The following is a 23,926-nucleotide window of genomic DNA, read 5'->3' as shown; positions in this document are numbered from 1 at the left end:
TATTCCTATCTTTCAGAACACATGCCAGACAAAAAAAAAAAAAAGACACAGTTCACAGCTGGCTGTGAACCACCCAAGGTCACCCACCCAAGTGAAATAATGTATCCTGTTCCAGTTACCATTTGAATGTAACATCCACACAAAATAAAAGATTACTCAAAAAAACATAAGCCTTGTGATGTTAAAGATTTAAAGTAATTTTAGTTTTAAAATTACGGAAGTATATTGTCCTGGTTCTGGCTAGGACAGACTTAATTTTCACCTGAGCTGGGACAGGAGCTGGAGCTGGTGGCACCTGTGGCCGGGGGACACAGCTGGGATAGGCTACTAATTAGCCACCACTGGGATAGTTTACCCAAATTAACCAAGGGCTGTTCCATACCCTGGGACATCATCCTCAGCGTATAAGTGAGGAGGGTGCTGAGAGGAGGCTCATGCTACTCAGGAGGAAGCTGGGCATCAGGACTCGCTGTGAGCTATTGCACTATAAATTAGGTGCTTCAGTATTTCCTGTTATTAGTTTTGTCTGTTTGTTTTCCATCTCTGTTTTATTTTCTTTTGGTTTTTTTTTTTTATCTCAACCCATGAGCTTTGCCTTCTTTTCTTTACTGATTCTCCTCCCCATCCCACTGTGCAGGGCAGTGAGGGGTGGGTGAGTGAGTAAGAGACCGTGTGGTATTTTAGCTGCTGAATGGGGTTAAACCATGACATATATTAATGAAAACAATTCAGAGGTTAAAGAGCTGGAGGTTGTTATGGACCAAATTAAGTGGGAAGGAAGAACAAAAAAAAAAGTGTTCAACCATATAACAAAAGTTCCATCATTCATTATTTATGCTTTAAGACATATCCTCCTACCTTCTAATAGATGCTATTCGTTTGTCACCTTCCTTTACAAGGAGGACAACTTTCCATCTGTGGAAGGCCCCTGGAGCACTGGAGCGTGTCAGTTCTTCGCGCCATCTTTTAGGTGCAGATTGCATTTGAGGTGAATAATGGGTGTCTTTTTCAATTTCATATCCCCATTCGTACGTTGTTTCATCAAGCCATCTGCCACTTTCAGCACTATTAATTATGTACTCCTTAGTTAGTATCCACTTTCCTAAAAAGCAAATGAACTGTCAACCACAAAAGATTTTTTTTTTTGTGCAGACAAATGGCAATCAACTGAAGATCTCATATAAAATTAACTTCAACCTTTCTTGTGCAAATAAAAGCTAGAATTATAAACAGCCATTTTAAAAACTTCTTCCTACTACAAGAGTTCCCCTCTTCACACTTTAAAATCAGAAATCTCACAATGCCACTGAAAATGATAATTTTGTTTTCTTTTAATGATAAAGTACCTTCTTACCCTTCCTAGATAAAATACTTGTCTATCTCCTCAAAAATCTGCAAGTGGAATTTTTCAGCTTCCCAGATTTTGTTCTTACAACTTCCACAGAATCTTGCTTAACTCTTAACTTTTAGTATCATCTGACACTTTTAAACATGTACTAAAACAGAGTAAACTGAATAAATATTTTACCACACGCTACTAAGAAGAGGAACGAAGGTTTTAGCATGTAAGCTCTTTCTTTTATGTATTCTTAGTATTACTTGCACTGCGAGTGTAGCGAATACCAATATTAGGGGGATAAGGTTTTAGACTTTTGTCTTTCCCCTTTCTTCGCTTCACATCCTTTTCTCTCATCCCTTGGCTCCACCTCCTCCGCCTCTCCTCTTTCATCTTCCGCATGTATGCTTTTGATACTGCGTGTAATGATCTTCCCCTTTTTCTGCGTCTCTCTCTTCTTACAGGTTCAGGTCAAGAGCCGTGGTTAGTACCCTGCTCCTGTACTGAAACACTACCTACAGAAGATACTGTAAGAAAAATTGACTTGAGTTTTCTGAACCTAATTGGTTTCACAGAACAGTGGGGCTGACTGGCAAAATGTCTCAGTGCAGGAGCACAGATGGGACTCCCACATAACCTAGTGTAGGTACCAGTAGACTTACAACTGGAAAAGGCATTCTATGCACAACCTGTATGTTAAAATCACTTCCATTCCAAAGTTTCCATCTCAAAACTTCTGTCAGCTAGGAAGTCCATGAAGACTGGCATTCTTGACAGTATTTCTGTGCACACCTAGGGAGTTCTAGATGAGCTTAAACATTATCTTTTACATCTACTCTGGAAAAACTGCCATACTCCTCTGCCATCAAGGGCAAGAGCTATGACTATGCAAAACCACACCTCTTCCAGGATTAAAAAGTAGTAGGTGGTACTGGGGAAGACTTGCAAGTATAGAAACGTGACAGATTTTTGCATTACCATCTGGACACTACATATATCGTTTCCACTCAGTTCAAGAAAACATCTCCAGATGTTTGAAATGCCAGAAAGTATGAAAACATTAACTCAAAGGCTTATAACAGTTAAAATGAAGTGCTATGCCACAAATCTATCTGCATTTTAATATTGTTTCCATCATGGCAACTTTTGATCAGAGTGCAATCAGAATTTTACATCAGTACAACGAATCAGCCCTACACACACACACACACTCCCCCCTAAATTCTAGCAGTGATAGATGATTGAAAATGCCTGATACATGGTATGTAAGTAAAAAATGTAATCAAGAAATTTACTTCCCCCTTTAAAACCAAATCTATATTTAATTATTTCTGTTATTTCTTAAATTTGAGATTATCCATTCTCAAAATTGCTTTAACACTTTGATATAATATGAAACACTGAAAATAAAGATTATGTTTAGCTAGTTAACAGATTAGTTAACTGTTACCTCTACCAATGGATGTTGTGTTATTTAGTTAACTCTAACAATGAATGTTGTGTGTGAATTTGGTGTCAAAAATCCATGCCAACTACAGGTGTCCACACTCTCTCTGCCACCTTTTGAAGTGATCCTTTTTTAAACACCCATATCATTTGGGTACGACTTCATGATCTAACTCATATATAACACAGATTCTTGCTTGGGAACAGATGCAGGTCAAATAAAGCAAGACAGCAGGAATATCATTTAGGGAAAAAAAACAAAACAGGAAGTAGTGAATCAGAACTTGAACGTAATACTGAGTTAAAAAACAATGTTAATGGAACAAGAAGAAGGAGGGTTCATAAGATAGTTCATTCACGAAATGAAAACAGGCAACTAGAAACATTTTAAGGGTACTTTCCAGTCCTATATTACGATCCTATGACATTTTACAGTAAACCTTTTACTCACCAGCAGCACAGGCAGCTAAGAACTTTTCACTCTTGCACGTCTTTTTTGCTATAAGATGTGTACAATCTCTGTATTTCTAATAAGACAAAAACAAAACAACACACTTGTATCACTGGAAACAGTTTAACTTCCTTGGCTGTTTATACACAACTCTAAACTACCCCACAGTCCTTTACTTTAAGGCTCGCATTTTTCCTTTCTGCTCTAACCATTAGGTCCTTTAGGAAACAATACCTTATTATCTAAAAAAACACAGTCCAGTTTGAACAGCCATTTGAGCAGCGCCTTTTTCTCTTGTTTTTTAAATCCCGTTAACTGGATTATCCGTTTCTGGCCGCCACTTGCCATCTGTTAGAGGAAAAACATACGAAAAGGAAAGGTTAACATACAAAATATGTATCACGAAATGCTGCTTGCATGATCTTACTTGTGCTTCCTACTTGTTTTCTGATAAAATGGGAGGAGGAATCCCTACCCGACGGCGGTACACCGCACCTGGAGCTGTCACTGCCTGCCACAGCCAGCACACCCAAACGGTGGCCACAGCGTGGGCCAGAGACCCCCAAACTGCGGCCTGCAAAGGGACGAGCCCCCCTCCCGCCACCCTCCCCGACCCCACAGCCCCGGAGGCGGGAGGCTGCGCCGTCCAGGCCTCAGGCCTCAGCCCTGGCTGCCCAGCGGGCCCCGGCGGCTGCGGGGGGGCCTCCCACCGCCTCCCGAGAGGGAAAGCCGCCCTTGCTCAGGGGAGGCCCCGCGGGAAGGAGGCCCCGGGGCGGGAGGGACCGGCCTGCGCTCACGTACAGAGGCCATGAAGGCGGCGGGCGGGCGCTTTCTCGCCCCTCGGGCCCGGCCAGTCCGGGCGCTGCGCCCCGCGCTCGACTCCCGGCGCGTTCCCGCCTTGCCCCGCCCCGCCCCCGGATGTGGCGGCGCGGCCGTTCCGGGCCGTTGTCACTGACGCTCCGCGGTCGCCGGGGCTGTCGGCGCGGAGCCGCGGGGGGAGCCCGGCCGGGTAAGTGTCCCCGGCGGGGTTGCCCTTCCCCCTCCTTCCCCTTACCATGCGGCCGGGGCTCGGCGCCAGAGCGGGACAGGCCTGCGGGCGGCTGCGGCCCGCACGGAGCCCCGCGGGGCCGCCGCCTTCTCCTCCGCCGCCGCCTCGCAGCCGGGCGTTGCGCAGTTGCGAGGCTCCCGGTAGAGGCCGGGGGCAGGGGCGGGAAGCGGGGGGGCGCTGGGGGCGGGAAGGGGGGCCCCGGCTTCGCGCCTGAGCGCGGGGGGCGGGAAGGGGAGGTGTTGCCTCGGGCTGGGGTCTCCGGGCTGGGAAAGACGCCGGAATCTCTAAAAAATCTCCATTTTCGGTTGCTCAGCGGAGCTGAGAGGTTGGGAAGCGGGAGGCAGGAGCTGGAGGACGGAAGAGGAAGCTGACGGAGGAACGGGGGGGGTGCGGGTGGAGGGGTCTCCCCTCTGGAACAGGCCCGGAGCCAGGGGAGGGACCGGGGGTCTCTGATCCTCAGTACCCCTTTCCCTGCGTTGCAGAGAAACTTTCAGAGTCTTGTGCACAGGGGAGGTGACCCGGTACTGCTGCAGGCACGTATTTTGGTGGAGGGGTTCCTGCCCCAAGTTGGTACTGACTCTGCATTGTGGAAGTCAGTGTTTGTGGGTTTTTTTTTTCAAATTGCGAAGCGACATGAAAAGTTCAACGCTGTATTCAGGTTCTACCTCGAGCACTCAAATTTGGGATTTAGAAAGGTAGACATGCTAAGGTTTGTGGAACTTTGGTCCCTTGCGTATTTGAGAGATGACTTCTGACTTGATTCCTGTGTCCTACAACACACTGAATGGATAGCTCACAACAAATGTTAGTGTTTTATAATGACTACAATTACCTTTATAGAACAGTTTATTTTTCATACAGTTGGAGAGTAGAAGGCACCCACCCTGATTCAAGCAAAAATAAAAGACGATTGAATTGCCTCCTTAAGAAAACTGAATGCTACCCTCTCCCCTTCCATAAAATCCTTATGGCATAGCAGACAAGTCACTGTACTCATTGAGGTGGTTGTTTCATATTTAAGACCTGTAAACTGATTTAAGACCTGTAAACTGAGACGTGTACAGCAAAAATTTCACAAGTGCTGAGTATTTGTCACTGCAGCTTAGATCAATAGAAGCCATGCATACATAGGTATTCCCATGGGAAAGAAAAAAAACCACACCACCTGGCTTCAAACATCTAAAATTTGGCAGCACGTTGGACACCTGGTGTTAAATCTGAGTTTCCCAAATATAAAAATGGCAAACAGCTCTGCCAGGCCTCAGATGCTCTTGTGCTGCTGTTTATAAAGTATTCTGGTACCCTCAATGCTCGCTGAAGTTTTTCCACATCTTCCATTTCCTTAACATTGCAGCTACATTTTTGTATGCAAGCATGAAGAAGCAACCATCAAGCCCTCTCTCATTAGTTTTTGATAAAAGCGATACTGTAAAATCTTTAAACATCTAGTTGACTATTCGGAGTTCAGTGGTTGTATTTATTGCTTGCATTTCTTGACTGACAATGAAAGTTAGTCACATTTTCTGTTTTGTACCTGTTGCACCTTTTAACCTTCACTGTGCAGTTGTCAGCGCTCGTTTTAATTCTTGTGACTGGAGTGCAGAACATAAAAAACTGTGTTTGTTTTATAAAATGGAATTTGAAGTTTAGACCACACTTAATCTATTGTCCTTAAATATTTTTTTTTTAATTTTATGGTCAGAACTTATCTTACTTAAAAATTAGGAACACAGTTCATATGGATAAGTAATTCTGGGTTTATTTACTCTGGTAAAGCTGAAAGAAATAGTGTTTGGATTAATGTTTTTTTAAAGTTAAGAATCTAATACTTATTAACTCTTACTAACTACTAACCATTACTTAACTAGTAACTAATAGCGTTTTTATGCCAGAGAGCTCGTAACAGGCTCCTAACAGGCTGGAGAAGTCTTCAGCATCCAGTACCATAAATTCCAGCACACAAAACTATAAACGAGCTACTAGTGCAGAAGTTGCAAACTTGCATGAAGACCATTTGTTACTTTTGAGAATTAAATATTTACTAGTTTGGTTTCCCTCCCTTCCCTTGTCTTTGGCATATAAAAATACGGAATCAAAAAAGCTGAGACCTCAAACATTTCGTGCCTGTTTTCACTTTAAAATACATTGTTACTGAGGTGTAGATTTAAGAAATTGAGAACATGTTTTAACCTTCCTGTTACTGATGTCTGTTAAGTTTGGATTTCACTTATTCTCTCCCTCTATTATTTTTTTGTAATAACCCTAAAATATTTTCTTCTTTTCCACCCTTGTTGTGATCTCATTGTAGTAGCTAGATAGCTCTTAATTCATTACAGTTTTTCTTATTTACAAGGCTTAATATTGGGCCTCTTAGGTCTAGGGAGCAGTCTTTTTAACAGGAGTATTTGTCAGTACCTCTAGGTTTCTTTATTGCTTTAATGTGTTTGTGAAATATATGGTTCAGTTGCTCAGTATCATGAACTATATTTAAGCTCTTTGTCTCTGGGCTTTGGATGGATATCCCCTTTTACAGTTTCTCTTCTACAGTATATGTGACATCTTTTATAACAATTCAGAAGTGATCTTCTGTGCCACAGAAATGGTATTTCAGTTATAAAATTCTAATTACATTTTAAGGACTATCAAGAATGGCTGTACAGCTCCCATGTCCTCAGTTCTTTAAGAAGCCAAGATCAGAGAAATAAGTATTCCTTTTCCTCTTTCACAAAAAGTTTACTTTACAATGTTTCAGGTGCTTATCTCTTTCAGACTTCTGTAACTGCTTCTTTCTAAATGTTATTTCCTAGAGAGAGAAAAAACCAGAGAAGGTTCATTTTCATTACACTGTTCTAGGTTTCTACCTTATATTTTTTTTTTCTTTATGTTCTACACATATTACCACATGTTGTTTGCCTTGAAATTTCACTTTTTACATTTTCCCATAGGCCACTGTTTTACTTTACATAATGCGTGCAGTTATCTTTTTTCAGGCCTTAATGGTGTAGCCATCATCACTTGAACCTTGTCCATAAATATCACAGCCTCTTTCTGCAAGCCTTCACCACTTTATCCTCAACTTTGCAATGTAGGATTTGGAGGGTTTTTTTTTGCGTTGTCTCCCACTAGCCTTTTGATTCCTCTGTTGAAAACAATTTGTCATTTCTTGCAGTAATCGTGATACAATCCATGCATAAACATGTTTTCCACTGTGAAATATGATCTGGCAGATATATATATATTTTTTTTTGTCTACTGGAAGGTATTTTGCATTATATGCTTGCAATATTCCATCATGGGAAGAAGTTTATCATTTGACTGATTAACAATTTCAGAGTTTAAAAAATAATTCATTAGAGCTTTTTGCTAATGTTGCCTCAACATAACGTGTGTACACTTGTTCAAGCAGTATCATTCAACAAAACAAAAATCACAATCCACAGCCAAATTTTGGTCAAATATTTAGCAACCACAGCTTTATAAAAAAAACCTCAGAAGTTACATTGAAAAGTCAGTCATAAAAGCTAAAACAGTATAAAATGTCTCCACACTGCCTTCATGTGGAGAAAAATCTAACTTTGTGCCCTGTTTTAAGTCCATTTTGTAAGTCTGTCTTCAGTATGAAGCACTGACTTTGGCTTTGTCGAAACAGTGAGGGAATTTAAATTTTCTTCTGTAGTGATAAAGGATTACAAGAATTGGAAATAACATAATCATAACATAAATCCACAGAAGCTATAATAGCCTCTTAGTAATAGTTGTTCTTCTGTAAGCGTACTTGTGGTTTCTTTCCTGAGCTGATGAATATGGGAATGGCAGAACAAGCATTGTGAAAATTGCTGCTTTTCTTCAAGACTTACTGGTTATGTAAACTCTCAGTTAGCATCACTTTGTATTTACATTTAAAAACATCTTCTTTATGGTCTTTTCAGAGGATAGTCATTGTGTTTCTTTCTCGTAACCATTTTTCTTACGTAGAACATTTATTTTTCTGATTATGGTAAGCTCAGCTTGTCTTGTATCTCTTTGCATTCGTCTGCCCTTCTGCCAGCTGAGTCCATTCATGTATGTCAGTGAGTCAGTGTTGAGGGACAAACGTAGAGAGCACAGAACGTTCAGCAGCTTGTTCAATACCTCTGCTGTAAATGATGTTAGGCTGTTTACTTTGTGTAGATTAGTTCACTCATTAATGAATTAGTGAACTGCACTTCATTAGTGATGACTTTCAGTCACTCAGGACTTGGAATAAGGTTTTGTTTGTTTGTTTGTTTGTTTTTTCTTTTAAAATATAGGCAGTAGAATGATTTCATTTTGCATTTAATGCTTGCCTTTCCTACCACGTAAAGTTATCTTTGCCTGATGTGACTTAGGCCCTGGCTGTTTTGACCTTATTTCTTAACCATATTACTCTTCTCCTGTCCTGACCTAAATCTGCTATACCTGTATGGAATATTAATTGACCTAATTCCCTCAATGACCTTCTAATCTTCTTTTTTTTTTTTTTTCTACGTAGGAGATCCATTCTGATGGAATCAGCAAATTTTTCTTCATCGAAGTCTTTTCACCCTCTTACCCTCTTTTTTTTTTTTTTTTTTTGAGAATCCGCATAAGCTCATTCAGATTGTGTTTGCTGAATTTTTAAGTGTGTTTTAGGATGCATTTTCTTTGTCTTTTGTGTATTATTCCTCCTAAGTAACTGCAATCATCATCATCAATACATTTCATGGTAGCAGAAATTATCGTTTTTTCTCAATAATTGTATATTGCTAAATAGCAATGTATATGCTCATAATATTCCAGAATGCTTTCTTGTCTTCAGTAACCTCTCTCTCCCCCCAGTTTTATTTCTTACTAGGCAACTGCCAACAGCATGATTGATGCCCCACAATGGGAACATGAACCTTGTCTCACAAGCATTAGAAAATCAAGTTAGACATGATGTCACCGGTGGGGTAATGCGTTCCATGTACACTTTTTACCTTCTCTGCAGTCCGCTCTACTTGAGGTCAGTACAGAGGGCAGGCAAAAGGTGTAGATGGTTGTGGATGGAGGAAGAAAAGGAAAAATACTAAAAAGGTAGGAGAAAATGTAGCATAAACTCTTGTAGGGGAGATAATGAAGGTACAAGAACAAGCTAGTATCAAAATACCCTTCAGTATGTTACAGTTCTATCTAGGTATTTTATCAATATATACCTGAAAGATTACATACAATTGTGACATACAAGTATAGACATAGATTTGCTACTTAAGGTGAGGTTAACAGTATCATAGTGGTTCCTTGTAACTGTTTAGTTCTCCCTTAAGCTCAGGTGAAAGCCCTGTTATCAGCAGATACTGCAGGTAACTGTTGTATTCTTACAACTTTGTGATCCATCCCTAAGAATTCCAGGTCGCTGCCAAAGGCAGGTTACCCTGGCATATCACTGTCTCTTTAGCGTCTCATGATGATTGTAGTAGAAGCATTCAGTACTAAAATAATGTGTTAAGTGGTGTGGGGTTTTCTTTTATCTGAAGTCACTGTCTTCCAGACTAAAAAAAAGCAGACAGTATTTACCAAAGAATAAATCTGAAATTGTCAGAGTAATAGCAAAAAATATACCACATTAATATAGCAACCTATTGCCATAAGAAAGTGGGTTTCTCTTCAGATAGGCTTTGAGGTCTGTTTCATTGCGAAATATGCTGAACATCCATAATTTTTATTTTTCTCACCGAGTCTTGTAAAGAATTCATTTGGATGAACAAGAATTTTTTCCTAGTGACTGATTGTTTCTCATCACACTTGTGGACTTGGGAGTTAAGAGAAGTGGAGATTTATTACTACAGAGATTACTGTGTGGTTCTACTTGGCTTTGGCCTATCCAGGTACAAGACACATTCTCCCAGTCAGATACCACTCTATGCTATGAGGGAAATGTTCCCTCAAGGAAAGAGACAGCAGTGTCCTTTTGTCATCTGTAGTCCCAGGAGCTTTATGAGAATTTGTGAGGTTCTCCAAACAGATTCCTGAAGATAAACTAAGGATTGCAGAAAAAGTGGGTAGACCTTTTGCAGAAGGGATGCTCCAGCACTCCCCTGTGCATAGAAGAATAAAAGACTTCCTTTGAAGCAATTACAGAGGGAAGGTCTCGCCCTCTTTTCTTCCACTTTCCCAATGAAGCAACGACATTTATTAGTGTAGAAGGTTTTTGCAGTCAGCGATTTCTCCCATTTGGAGTGCCAGTATTGACAGAAGGGCTGTGTGGTTAGCAACATTATTGTTCATGAAGATCATTAGGCTGAAGTAAGGGCTGAAGTAAGAGCAGGACTGAAATCCCTGACTGGGAACAGAATATCTTTTCATGAAGTGTTTGGGGAGCACAAAAGCTTTCCTTAGGAAGGCATTAGGGACTCTCCTATAAAAACATAAACTCTCTAAGGATGCCCACCATGTTTCTCTCATTTTCCTGCCTCCTCATTCCCAGCAGTATCCCCAAAAATTTGTTAGGCAGACCAGTGTAGAATCTAGGTACCCAAAGTCCTACTTCCCTGTTGTTTAGAGGTAAACAGAAACCCCCTTCACAGAATCTAAGAAATTACTTTACAAGAAGAGTTACTAGTACCAGCAGTCAGTAGGATATGGATCTTTTCAGTAATAGGAGTGTTGTAGGCGGAATGATTTTGAATTCAGTTCACTGAGGGATTCTGGGGACAGGTGGCCTTTGAGATGCATCTCCTTGAGTGGAAGTACCACTGTACTCTTGTCCATCTGCAGCTAACTGTTCTCGTGTTTTGGTGGTGGAAGACTTAAACAAATATGACTATTCCACCTGTGGGACTGTAAAGACAGTAAGACAGGAGAGGGAACAAAATGGAAAAAAAAGCAGGATGAGTATTAATGGAGGGACTAATGAGGAGAGTTGCATGGGCAGCATATTGCACATATATGATGTGAATCTTCTGAGGTAACTGGGAGATGATTGAAATGTGGTAAATTAATCTGTCATTTTTTAGTTTAAACATTTAGAGTTGCTTTCAGAAACTGTTTTGCTGCAATCCATGGAGCCATAAAATAGGCCTAGGTGAATTACATTCAGAGGTGTTTCCATATTTGAGTTACTCATGACAATTTTTTCTAAGCAAAAAGCCCACCTCTTAAAGTTTCAAGATAAGTATTACATTGGAATAAGCTTTTTTTTTTTTTTCTGCAAGAGATAATAAAGAATTAAACTGAGACATTGCATCTAGTTAAAAATGTGTATATGTACATGTGTCTGTATAGAAACATATGGTACAGTGTTATGTGGTCTACGTGGGCTTCTCCTGAATGAGCCAAAGTCTTTGCTAATCCAGATAATTAATTATAAAATATTTGTACAGAGTATTGGCATATTGAAGTATTATTATGCATTCTATGCAAAAATTTCTATAGTTTTTTTTAATGGATAGATTTAGGTCACTTTTTAAAGAATTAAAAGGAAAATTATTTTGCAGAAAGAATCCTTGATTAAGAATCTTTGGTGTTTTTTTTGTTTTTGTTTTTTTTTTTTTCCCCAGTTTCCCTGTATACAGTGTAGTTTAGAATTTTACTGAGTACATGATTGATTAGTGGAATTTAACCATAGCTGGTATTATATTTCGTCCTCCAAAGCATTCTTTTTCACTTTATTTTTTAATCAGGTCAGTGAAGCTCCTGCACTGTGATATGGGTTTTAGAGGCCACAGTGATAGGAGGACTTCATTCTTTCTGGGCCGAGGAGAAAAATTTCCATGTTCTCACAGGCAGTGATAGATTCTAAGATGGAGTTTGATCAGGTTTTGGCTAGTTATGTGTTTTATCTGTTGGAAGGCTGCCCAAGGAGTTCACCACTCTGATGGGCCATGCTTCAGATAGCAGCTTAACTTTATGGACCCTTCTGTTGCCCTTAGTTCCTATACCAATATTGGTCTTCACCTAAAAGTCTAAGTAATACAGTTAGCAATTCTCCCTTTTGTAACTAAATATGTCAGCTGGCTGTCAGCTCTGTGTTGTGCTTGACTTTCTTCTCTCTTGCAGAACTGAATTCAGTATCAAATCCAAGTCGTCTGAATAGCAATGAAAAATACTGCCGGAATGTTACTCTGTTGTACTTCATAATTTTATCTTCTCTTCATTGTTAAAATTTACATTTGATAAAGCTGAAACTCTTATGCATTGTTGCTTTATTTTATTTCTCATTAGTTAATATAGGTGAAATAGTCAGTGTGAATGTTTTTGCTTACAGTTTCAGTTTTAGCAAACATGCTACTTATTTAACTTGTCCAAACATGTTGAAGGTATTGAACTTTAAGGCAAAAACATTCACAATCTGAAAAGGGAACACTGACAAGTTCAGTCAAAAGGGAAAAGAAGAATAATTTATAAAAGGAACTGTAGATAATGATGCCATCCAGTTGTTTTAAAGTGCATCTACCTCACCTTTAATGAATTAGATTTGTCAACAGCATATATTTTATGCACTAGTTCTAATGAAGTGGCACACCAGCACTACAGTGTACTTTGAGGTTTATTCCATCAAAGCTTTTTGCTGTCGTAAAGTAGACCTTTTTAAATAATAGATACTAAAAACCACATTTAAATAACATTAAGGTTGTGACACAAACACCAAATGACAAACTTCAGGCAATTCAAAGTTAGGGCTGACAAGTTGTCATTAACTTGCATTGTTGCTTTTTAAAAAAGAAGCACAATTGCATGATTTAAGGACGAAATGTCAGACTAACTTTAAATTTCTTGGCTTTTGTGGGTTGGAGTTAAAACCTCACTGTCATTTTTGATATAGTTTTTTGCAACGCCTCTGTTCTCAGGAAAGTAATAAAAGCAGTGTAAAAAGTACAGGCTTTGTTGGCTTTGTTCTTAATTTAAAACACAGATGTGAAAGTATTGGTCAACAGTATTGTCAAACTTACACGCAGTTCTAAACTTCCTTTGCTCTTCTCTTTGCTGATTCTTCTACAGAACTTCTGAGTTATAGGCACTTCAGTCCTGGGGTACTTTAGCTAAAACCCTGAAAAGTGGTAAGAGCTTCCACTTCTTTTCCACATGAAGAACCACTTTCTTTTTAATAAACAGTACTGAATAAAACAAGAGTTTAGTACATGCAGAAATCCTTGTAAAAATATTTTTATTTAAAATATTGCAAAACAAAAGCAGATGAATAGAATACTTCCTTTTTATTTCCTACAATTGCTTTCCCATTTTGTTGCTGCTAAACACAATGGAACTTTCTATCCAGATATGTTTAGCATGCATATGTAAACACAATCCTTTCAATTCCTCTATAGAGATGATTTCTCAAGGTCTGTAAGTCCAATGTATGCAATCTGTCATTTTCATCATGGTTTTGTCAATTTAATCTGGCATAAATTGGCACTGCTGCCAAGTGGGCAGGCCTGCAGCAGTCACTGACTGCAGTCACCTACCCCATGCCACCATCAGTGCTGACACAGCTGCCTGGTAAATGGGGATAAATGGACTTGCTCAGGGTAAGTGGCTGCTACAGAAGGATGGTAGAATATTTTTGCCGAGCTAGTTGTTAGCTACCTGCTTTGATTCATTATGTTACTATCCACCACCACTACTGGAAGCAGCAGTCAATATTTAGTTCTTTTAATACAATCATAGAATTGTAGAATCACAGGATGGTTTGGGTTGGAAGGTACCTTTAAAGACCATCTAGTCAAACACCCTGCAAGGAGTAGGGACATCTTTCACTAGAACAGATTGCTCAGAGCCCTGTCCAACCTGACCTTGAATACCTCCAGGGATGGGACATCCACAGCTACACTGGGCAATCTGTGCCAGTATCTCACCACCCTCACAGTAAATAACTTCTTCCTTATGTCCCATCTAAATTTATCTTCTTTCAGTTTAAAACCATTGCCTCTTGTCCTGTCACTACAGGCCGTGGTAGAAAGTCTCTCTCCATCTTTCTTATAAGCCCCTGTTATATATGGAATGTTCATCTCAAACTTCAGCCTCTTCTTTTTTTCTAAGTGGCTTGTTCTACCACAAGGTACATTATTCCCATAAAACTACTGAGCTATGTGGACCTTGTTTAAGCATTTCTCACAGTTGCCATATGCTGTTTTGGGAGATTCTGTGGCCTTCTAATTTCCTATCCAGTACACATCTTCTCTCCATTGCTTTTATACCTTTGGAACAATGAAATCACGTGTTTATGTAGAACCATGGTTTGTATAATAAACATCAACAGAAATGGAGGCTCCTAAAGTTAAAACTTTTTTTAACATTTTCAACTCGGACTATTATTTACCAGTTGGAATTTAAGAAGCACACTGTCTTATTGTGTGAGCAATTTTGTAGAATACTTAAGCAGTTGGGATTTTTATTTATGAAACTGTTAGTTCCTCATATACTACCTGTTAGCAATTTTACTACCTTCTTTTTACATAGGTCCACTGATGAACTATTAACTGAATGTTATGTGTAGTCCCTTGAAAAGGAAAGCAAGATTTCAGTTAGAGAGAATGTATTGACTGAAGGTAGGTATTTATGTAAATCGTGTAGATGGGTTCTGAAATTGACTTGCTAGAAACTATAAATGCTTGGGTGGTTAGGTGAGATGCAATGTTTACGAGTAGCTGTTTTAACTATTAAGAAATAAATAGCTATTAACTTTAGATAAGTGTAATTTTCTAAGGAGTCTGGCTAAGGTATCTCTTTGTTGTAAGGAGTTACGTGGTTATTGTAGAAGCTAATTTAGACCACTCTTTCTTAAATGCATATTGTAATTTCCAGCATTTTCTTAGGTGCAACAGTCTCTAATATTTGTTACATTTGGAGCAGAATACAGTCTGTTCTGTAATATACAGAAAACCCTCATAACCTCTCTTGACCTTGTGAAGAAGAAAGGGTCAGAAAATGTTGCCTGTATCTCAAGTTGTCTGGGTCTCTTTTCTCAGTACCCGTTTTCTCAGTTTCTCTCTTTTTTCAAATCTGTTTCTCGCCACTCTTTTTATTGTGTTGCCATTAGTGCATAGTAGTACAAAAGTCTAACTTGAATAAAACCTTGTAATTATTCCAAAAAAGAAGTGGTTTAGGGAGCTATATATTTCAGTATTACAGATAAAAAAAGTAGATTATTTGAAATATTAATAGTAGGCTCTACCATATGTTTAATTCCTACCATGCCATTTGACTGGAAGCATATGAGTTATGTTGAGTAATGCAGATATAGGGAGTGGTGAGGAATACAGCCCACTTGGTTCTTTTCCTGTATAAACTTATCCCTGGTACACACTATGACAGAAGAAAGAAACAGAAAAATCATTCCAGTTGGCTTTGATATTAAAAATAAAATTATTTTGTTCAATGCCATTTCATGAAACACGCTTGTAAAGCAATAAACTTTTTATTCTCTTATTTGGAACAAATGTAAAGTTTCTGAATAATGTTCAGCTCCAAAGATTAACATGAGGCAGGATATTGTAATATCACTGATTAACAACTTATCTAGGAAAGATATGTTGTTTCAATAAATGCTCCCTCCCTTTTCTATCCCTGAACCCTTTCTTCATTTTTCAGAATACATATCATTAACTACTTTTCTCATTGAATGTTTTGTTCGTGCTTGTTACTTCCTCCACACTGTTTCCTAGTGGTGTACCAGTGAAGGAAATCTTGGGTTGGGACCACCTGTTGTTTACTGGGTCACAACAAGTATAATTTATCTCACAGATCAGTAGAATATAGTTGAAACTCTAAGATTCACCATAGAACTCTTATATAAAAATAGTTTTGGTCAAAACTCATGTTTCTGAAGCATATTCTGGTAGAATTGTTGCCATACTCAGTTTTAGATAGTTAAATTAAAATATATGTAGGTTGAACCTTAAAAAAATAATTGTCATGTAAGTTTCCAGCTTGAATCCTATATGGCTTATTAATTTTTAACTTTACAAAAGTTGTAAAATCCTATAAAGGTAATATAAGGAAAAATAAATTTGCTAAAATACTAGTGTGACCCTAGAAAAAAGTTTTTGCTCCTTTTTCTTTAATCAATGATATGCCCCTCTCTTTCTCTCCAGAAACTTTAAATGTAGTATTCCTTAAAAAAAAAAAAAAGATCTTTAGTTTTCAGTCCAGTTTTGTTCTGAAGCAAAAGATTTATTTCATGTGATAGGGAAGTACTGCACATTGTTTACACTGTAGTTCCACTTCTTAGCTGGCTGCACAACTCATTTGAGTCTTGTAATTACATAAAAATAATACAGTGCATGGTGTTCACTTGTAAGATATTTCTGAACATGTGTGTTCTTAATCATGAAAGCAAAGGCTAAGTGCTTTCTGCACTAGAGAATTTAATATAGTATCTTTACAGTAGTTGTTTAAGGGGATAGGGAGGAGGAACCCCTTTCTGCATCACAAATCAGCTGATTGCTTTTCCTTTTTACATAACAATTTGTGGCCTGGTGTGGTTACAAAGAAAGACGTATTTTCCCTGTGAGAATGCATTTTCTTAGGATTCCTTCTCCCACCTTTTAACACTGTTGCTTCTATGATATTTTGAAATAGTATTCCTGACTCAGCATCGTCCCAGAAGAAATGGTAGAATGTGTTGGAGTTCTCCCGGAGTACTTGAAGCATACCCTCGTGGCAATTACATGGTTTATACAGACTAACAGTACAGAGGTAAATGAACTTCTCTCTGAGGTACAAGATGTTTCTTCCATGAGCTGACAGCTGCAGGACTCTTAGTTGCCCTATTAAAAGGAGCTTCAGGCTGGAGCGTGAGAGTGTAGTTTACTTAAAGATCCTTCAGAAGAAAGAAGTTCCTTTCACTGTTGACTGTTCCTTTATTTTCCTTTCCTTCTTCTTCAGCAGTAATGGAGAGGTATTACAGATAAATATTCCTTAAAAGTGCCACTTGGGTTATGCACGCTTTTTTTTTTTTTTTTGCATCATAGTTGTGATGACTTGCACTTCCTGCCAGGAAATAAAGATGTAACATCTGAAAATGTAAGTTATAAAGTGAGACAAAACTGGATTGAAATACAGAGAAGACACTCTGGGAAGAGAAAGGCTACCTCTGAGCAACTAGTTGAAAAAATAATTTATATATGGCTTATGGATTAGTAAAAATCATAGAATCATAGAATGGTTTGGGTGGGAAGGGACTTTCAAAGCCCACCCAGTCCAACCCCCCTGCCAGGAGCAGGGACATCTCCAACCAGATCAGGTTGCTCAGAGCCCCGTCCAACCTGGCCTGGAACGTTTCCAGGGATGGGGCATCCACCACCTCTCTGGGCAACTTGGGACAGTGTTCTACAACCCTCATTGTAAAAAATTTTTTCCTAATATCAAATCTAAATCTACCTCCCGCTATTTTAAAACCATTACCCCTCGTCCTATCACAACAGGGCCTACTGAACAGAAGACGCTCGTGACTGAAAAAAAAATAATCTAGCTACACTGATAATTAGAGAACTGCAGACAAGTTAGACACAAGGTTGAATTTTGTACAATTATTTTGATTACTGTTAGGTGGATGTGGTATAGGCATACTTTTATATTCATAAGTATATTTGTACTTTAATATACTGTTCTACAGATGTCTTTCCTATCTCCTACTTCCATTGTCTTTGGTACTGCTTAAACTGTAAATCATACATAATCTGTGCTTTTTTAGTGCATAAAGCTAGCTGGTATCAGTTATGAGTTCTGCTCTGGATTCAAACTGATAGTTAACTAGAAGTCAAGGCATGGTAAAGACTAGGCACTTCACTTAAAGAGGCTTAAATCAATGTCCTTTTAATTAAAACTGCGAATAGTATTGGTCTCTGTGTTATTCATATAGGTTTTTTCCTCCTTTAAGTGATCTTTTGATCAGCTCCTTTTTTTAGAATAAAAGAACATACAAGTCCAATCTCATGCAGACCTGTGCTAGAATCAATATACTGCTGAATGTCAAAATTGTGCTTTGGCTAGCAGTGCTAAAGGAGAAAAATACAGTAAGCTGTTAAAACTCTTACTCTTCACTTGTAAGGAAAACAAAATAAAAAGGCAAGCAGGAAGATGTCTGACCATGAAACTGAGCGGTCATGGAGAGCCAGTTGCCAGCCCGGACCATTAAAGGAGGGCTAAAATGCTGCTTTATAGTAGAAAGCATAATTCTCTTGCTGTGGAACTCTAAACACCATCTAGGCATATACCTCTCTATTTCACAGTGATTTTGTAGATTCCTCAGAGATAAGCTTTTATTGTTTTGGTGTATTCTGACTAGTTAGCAAAGAATCTTTTAAAACAGCTTTGATTAGTCTTAAATTAGGCCTGTGCATGGGACAGGCAATCTGAGGTATTTAAACCAGTACTTTACGTGAGACTTCTGATAGTAAGGTTGGTTATTCTGTTTCCTTTTTTTTATAGCTAGTACCACTTCAAAAACCTCACTGTAACTGTAAGTCAGTCAACATACTAAGAAGCAATAGACTTCAGATGATTAGAGAGACTGGTGTGTCTATGTGAAGAAAATATTTTATATAAAAATGTATTATGCTTTGATTGGTCCACATAAACTTCAAATAGAATGCTAATTATACAATACTGTGCCTCATCAGAGAAATCAATTACTTTTAAACTGATATATGTGAAGCAGCGAGTTATGTTATCAAGCTTACTTTGAAGACAAGCCAACAGAGAGGAAAATGATTACAGATCACATCCTTTTGCAGAATCTTATTTGCCTTGAACATATCTCCTGTTGTCAAATGCTAACCTTTCTTAGACTGTTGCTGATGTAGTTGAATATAAAGTTGTCTTCCTTGAAATTCTGATTTATGTTACATGTTAGCAGCAACCATGTGGTCCATCTAGAAATGTAAAATGATCTTGAAACCAAACTAATGAGATCTACTAAATTGAAATTATTTGTATAATCTTTGTCTTAATTCAGTTAGCTTTTGGCATGCAATCACCACCTTTTGCAAGCAATTTTTTCTTTGACCTGAAGGCGCTGACTTCTTTAAACACAATTACAGTAGTTGGTTTGCTAATCCTGTGAGTCAATCTACACTAAACAAGAAGCTTATATCAAACCCTTGACAGCTTCAGTGAAAATTAAAAAGCATGCTTTACTGTAGAGATTGTCAAGAGTGGAAATAATATTTGTCCAGTTGGACAGCTTGCTTTTGTAGTCGCTAAATGAAAGTTGAGAATCTGTCTCTTCCTTGAAAGCTTCTGTGTCGAGAAGGTAATTTGGACTGTTTGTGGTTTGACAGGGATTATTAAAATCAGATGACGTGAAGGGAAGGAAGTGTGAGAAAGCAAAATTGACAGTGACACTCTCTATTATTTGCAGCTTGGATCATGATGACTGTGTTGATATGATAGATTCTAAATGTTAGGTTCACTGTTGGGATATGTTAAGCAGCAAGTACAGTAAAATGCAGTTAGATTTTCTGACTTAACACAAAGCCATGTAGCATTTATTTTCATTGGGAAATATGAGAGGGAGAGTGTAGCAGAAAACAAAAGACTGGAGTGGCAAATGAAAGGGAAAAGGGAGTGGTTCAGAAATAATTTAATTTTCTTGTTTATGATTTGATTTAAGCAACAGCTCTATCCTTATTTTGAGTTCATACAGCTTACTAGTATACTTCAGAGGGAATAAAACTGAGGATTAAGAATTGATGGAACAGGTAATAAAATTTCTTTTTCAATGACTTGAATTTTGGTAGGAATTTTTTAGCATTAATAGTTTTGCATAAAGTGAGCTCAAGTCTTAAAGCTTGCTGTTTCATATAAATTTTTCAAGACTTGCATCTTGCATGTTATTTTTAAATAGTGATCTTTTCTGCCACTCTGAGATAAATAATTTAAAAACTTAAATTATTGCAATATTCATATAGCTGAATTTTTAATTGCTGAAGATACATTAGCTGCACACTGTATGCATCTTTTGGTGTCTAGTGAATATACAATGTATTATTTAATCTTAATCATTTGTTTTATCTCTTGGTTGTATAGATAAACTTTCAATTTTTGAATAGGCAAGTTTGTGCAGAAGACAGACATCTGATTAGTCAAGTTTGAAGGTTGCTTTCATTTCTATCTGGTTTCCTTTTCTATTTTCCAGTATGGGAACTCTGTGAAAAATTCTATTTTGGGGCAATTTTCGGTGTAGAGTCTTATGATTTCATAGGAAACCAGAGAACTGAAAGGAAAACAGGTGTCACATGAAAGCCTTTGCTGTTATTTAGCATAGCCATAGCTTCATATCTTTCAAACAATGACATGCAATGTTTGAACAGTTAAGCCATGCCCGTACAGCAAGTCCTGTCTCTCGTCTTCAGCTATCTTCACAGCAGTGTGAAGCATATTACCATCCAGAGTGATTCATGTCCCAGAACAAAAGGGGAAAGGGAACAGAATGAGTGAGGGAAAAGAGGTTACACGGAGTTGTTCACGGACTTAAAAATAAGGACTGTCACGAGAGAAGGGGGTGGTGTTGAAAACAGGGTGGAGACACTGGTGAAGGAGGCGCTCTGATAACGGAGCACACAAAACTCCTGATGTAAGAAAATGGTGTCAGACTCTGATGTGGGCTGGAGGGCGAATGTGAAACACAAGACAACTGCCTTGAAATAGACCCTGAAATAAAAGAGGATTGAAAATGTGTGCACAGGACAATCTTACAGGGAGGTACAAGATACAGCAGTGAGCTACTCTCATGCAAGAAGTGAAACGGATCGTTCTGTAGTTGCAGAAGCATGTACTTGTACTATCAAAACGTCAGATTAGGATTACAGTTTTCTCTTAATGGAAATAGTAGCTACCAGCCTGAGGTCCTGCCTCAGCTGTGGTTGATGCTAGGCATAGCGAAAGACAATCCTTAATCAAAAGAGCTTGCAATATAAATAGGGCAAAGGAAAGGGGAGGAAGGAAATAGTATTCCTGTTTTAATCACATTTAAAGAACAGGTGTAGATGATTTACCTAACTCCTTCTCTATCATGGAGTTAGTCGTGTGTAGTAGAACTAGGAATGGAGCTCCACTTACAGGAGTGTGACACATGCAACTGAGTATGTGTGTGTGTATTTGTCATTTAGGGAATTAGCAATTGCTGCGTTAGGAGTGTGTAGAAGACAGAAATCAGTCCAGTTTCACACTTCGAAACAATACTTTACTAGTTTGACATTAATGAACAATAAACATAGTACTTAGTTGTCATTATCACACAAGATTAAAACGGTTAGTCCTTAACAAGCTTATCCTGAACTGTAAGTATACAGTGCCGCAAAGCTGATGCAGCACAGCTGCCACTGATGGCGTGGGCGCTTGATGGTCTTGGTTAATGACGCAGCCAGCCTTGAGCTCTTCAATAAGGGAAAGCATGAACCCAATAAGCAACTTCCCCCCCCTTTTTTTTTTTCTTTGTATTTGCTTTGTATTTTATGCTTCTTACTGTCCTCCTCAGATTTGCTCTTAACAGAATTGATTTTGTTTTTTAAGGTCAGGACTTGTTCTGGTTTTGCCAGACTCTTTTCTGTTTATCCTGCAGGATTCTTCTGGTTCCAACAGACATTTCCTGCTTTATTTGTATACTTTTCTCTAATCTTGCACGTGTTTTCTTGAGCCCCTTTTGTACAACCATACCTTAAGTTTCTGCTTCCTCATTTGCTGTTTTGTGTTTCTGTTTAGCTGAGTTACAAAACGCTTACACATTTTCACAGGTTCTGTTGTTAGTAGTGTTACAATGCTATAGGACGCTCATGCGCTGTTAGCAGTTACGCTGTTTTAGTGACCTTGTGCTCTTCTCAGTGCAGGGAAGTATTAATTACGTCATACCTGAAGTGGTGGAGGTGGGTTTGCTGTGCCTGGAAGCATGGGTTCAGCAGTCGATTGCAGCTGGGAGATGCCATTCTGATGGTAATATTGAATGGGAGGTGACAGAGTACACTTGAGCTGTAGCAGTTCATCACCTGACAAAAAACAATAATGAAGAAGTTATAGACAAGCAGGGTTACCCAGACAGGCAGAGAAACAAGCTAACTATCTGCATTTCATGGCCAAGCATTTATTGCTTCTTAGAGATACAGATAGTCTTCACCTCCTTCAGCTACTGATAGGACATAATTCATTGTAAACACCTTTGCGTTACAGCTGTGTATTATGTAGCTTGTTGTTAACTATTAATCGTGGTATAAAACTGTGCAAGTGAAAGACTGTCACTTTGAAGGCAATTGGAAGGATTTTGCTTTTTCCCCCCCTAATAAATGACTTTCATTTTGGGACAAAGAGTGAGAAATGTCAACTATGTATCTGCACATTTATTTCTGTAACTCCATGTCATCATTCTGTAAATACTAAGTGTGCATAAGTACTTCCAAGTGCAGAAATAAAAAAAAAATAACACGAATTATAGAATACTTAATTAGAAGAACATTTGAAATTCAGGTTCTGGTTTGTGTGGACTTATTCTAGGTTAGTTGGGTTTGGGGGAGAGCTGCCCTTCCTGAATGTGCAGATTTTACCATGTTACTCAGCCAAATGCTCATAATTTTGAAAATTTCCCTATTCTGCTGCAACCTACCTTGGTCTCCTTCTGTCTAGTATTCATAAAAAGGGAGGTTAGTTGGATCAGGCTACATTTTCAAATGTCTGTCTGTGGAATTAGTCTGAGAAGCTAAGAGAGAGAAATAATAAACTCAAACCGTAGCATTTCAGTATTTACAGTGTTTTCAAGTAAAATTGGTAAGATATTTGTTTAGAGCTTCAGAACACAGCAGATCAGAGTTGATCCTCAGAGCAAAAGTGAGTATGGATTGTTTTTGCGTAGTTCCAGAGTTAATTTCAGATTCCTCATTGCTTGTCCAAGTTAATGCGTAATAGTTGTACTGTTTTATTCTTAATATAAACAACACAAATGTATTTGACAATTTATACCGTGTAGTATTTTTACTGCAAATGTAATACATGTGTTTACATTTGGTCATATGTTAGTCTGTGAAGATGTAATTTAACATTTAATTTCCTGCTAAAATGTATAGTTCAGTTATCAGCTGAGACACCTTTCCTTGTATAATTCATTTTTAGTGCTGGGCTTTCAGTTGTGGGGAAGCTATGTCTTTTATATTTTTTAGGAAACAATCATAATGTAGTGCCAGTATTTGTGATTAGCAGAAGTCCACTTCCCACCAGCGCCCGTGACCCGAATGTTTATTCAGCCAAATGCAAGGGAAGGTGGCTGCAATCTTTTCGTAAAGACATCTCCTAAGAAATTGAGGTAAAGGTCACCAAAGGCTTTTGGTAGACCTCTGCTGAGGCCATGGTCAGCAGAATCTAGCGCACACTGTGACTGAACATTTCTTGTTGATTTCTAAGGGATAGTCTCCCCTTTACGGTTCTGTCAGTGTTTTATGTAAAGGACTGATTTGTTTTCATAGTACACGTTAGCTGTTGTTTCCGGAACCATAGCAGGTAGAAACTCATGCTGTGTTTTGGTAGAGTAACATGTTAATCACCTGCCTGTTCCTGATGCCAGCTGTTAAAAGCTTGTTGAAATAGAAAAGTAACATGAGCAGAAAAAAAAATTTAAAGCAAGGACATTATACTAAATAAGCATTTTCAGTATTTTGAAAACGTCTTGTTAGGCTGTCAAAGTGAA

The 23,926-nt window shown here is 38.4% G+C and overlaps 2 protein-coding genes across 4 annotated transcripts in view; one reads left to right on the top strand and one right to left on the bottom strand.

The window, feature by feature from the left end:
- The window catches only part of SLF1 (SMC5/6 complex localization factor 1), a 37,151-nt gene extending 33,046 nt beyond the window's left edge, over window positions 1–4,105 (bottom strand). The window contains exons 1-4 of one of the 3 annotated variants that reach the window (XM_086770468.1): window positions 4,035–4,105; window positions 3,468–3,581; window positions 3,234–3,309; window positions 859–1,102 (exon numbers count right to left, since the gene is read on the bottom strand). In XM_086770468.1, coding sequence (XP_086626594.1) covers window positions 859–1,102; window positions 3,234–3,309; window positions 3,468–3,581; window positions 4,035–4,043 — 443 coding nt within the window. In that variant the 5' untranslated portion in view covers window positions 4,044–4,105. Of the gene's footprint in view, window positions 1–858; window positions 1,119–1,623; window positions 1,724–3,233; window positions 3,310–3,467; window positions 3,582–4,034 lie in introns of those variants that run through there. The other 2 variants (XM_086770470.1, XM_086770469.1) reach the window with 2 other exon arrangements.
- Window positions 4,106–4,173: 68 nt separating this feature from the next.
- The window catches only part of KIAA0825 (KIAA0825 ortholog), a 242,011-nt gene continuing 222,258 nt past the window's right edge, over window positions 4,174–23,926 (top strand). Inside the window, exon 1 of the mRNA XM_086770627.1 lies at window positions 4,174–4,242. The gene's annotated coding sequence lies outside the window, so the exon portion shown is untranslated. The remainder of the gene's footprint in view (window positions 4,243–23,926) is intronic.

This window comes from Chlamydotis macqueenii, chromosome Z, assembly GCF_036417535.1.
Source record: "Chlamydotis macqueenii isolate bChlMac1 chromosome Z, bChlMac1.mat, whole genome shotgun sequence".
In the NCBI taxonomy this organism is placed as follows: domain Eukaryota; kingdom Metazoa; phylum Chordata; class Aves; order Otidiformes; family Otididae; genus Chlamydotis; species Chlamydotis macqueenii.
This window is presented reverse-complemented; position numbering and strand designations above follow the sequence as displayed.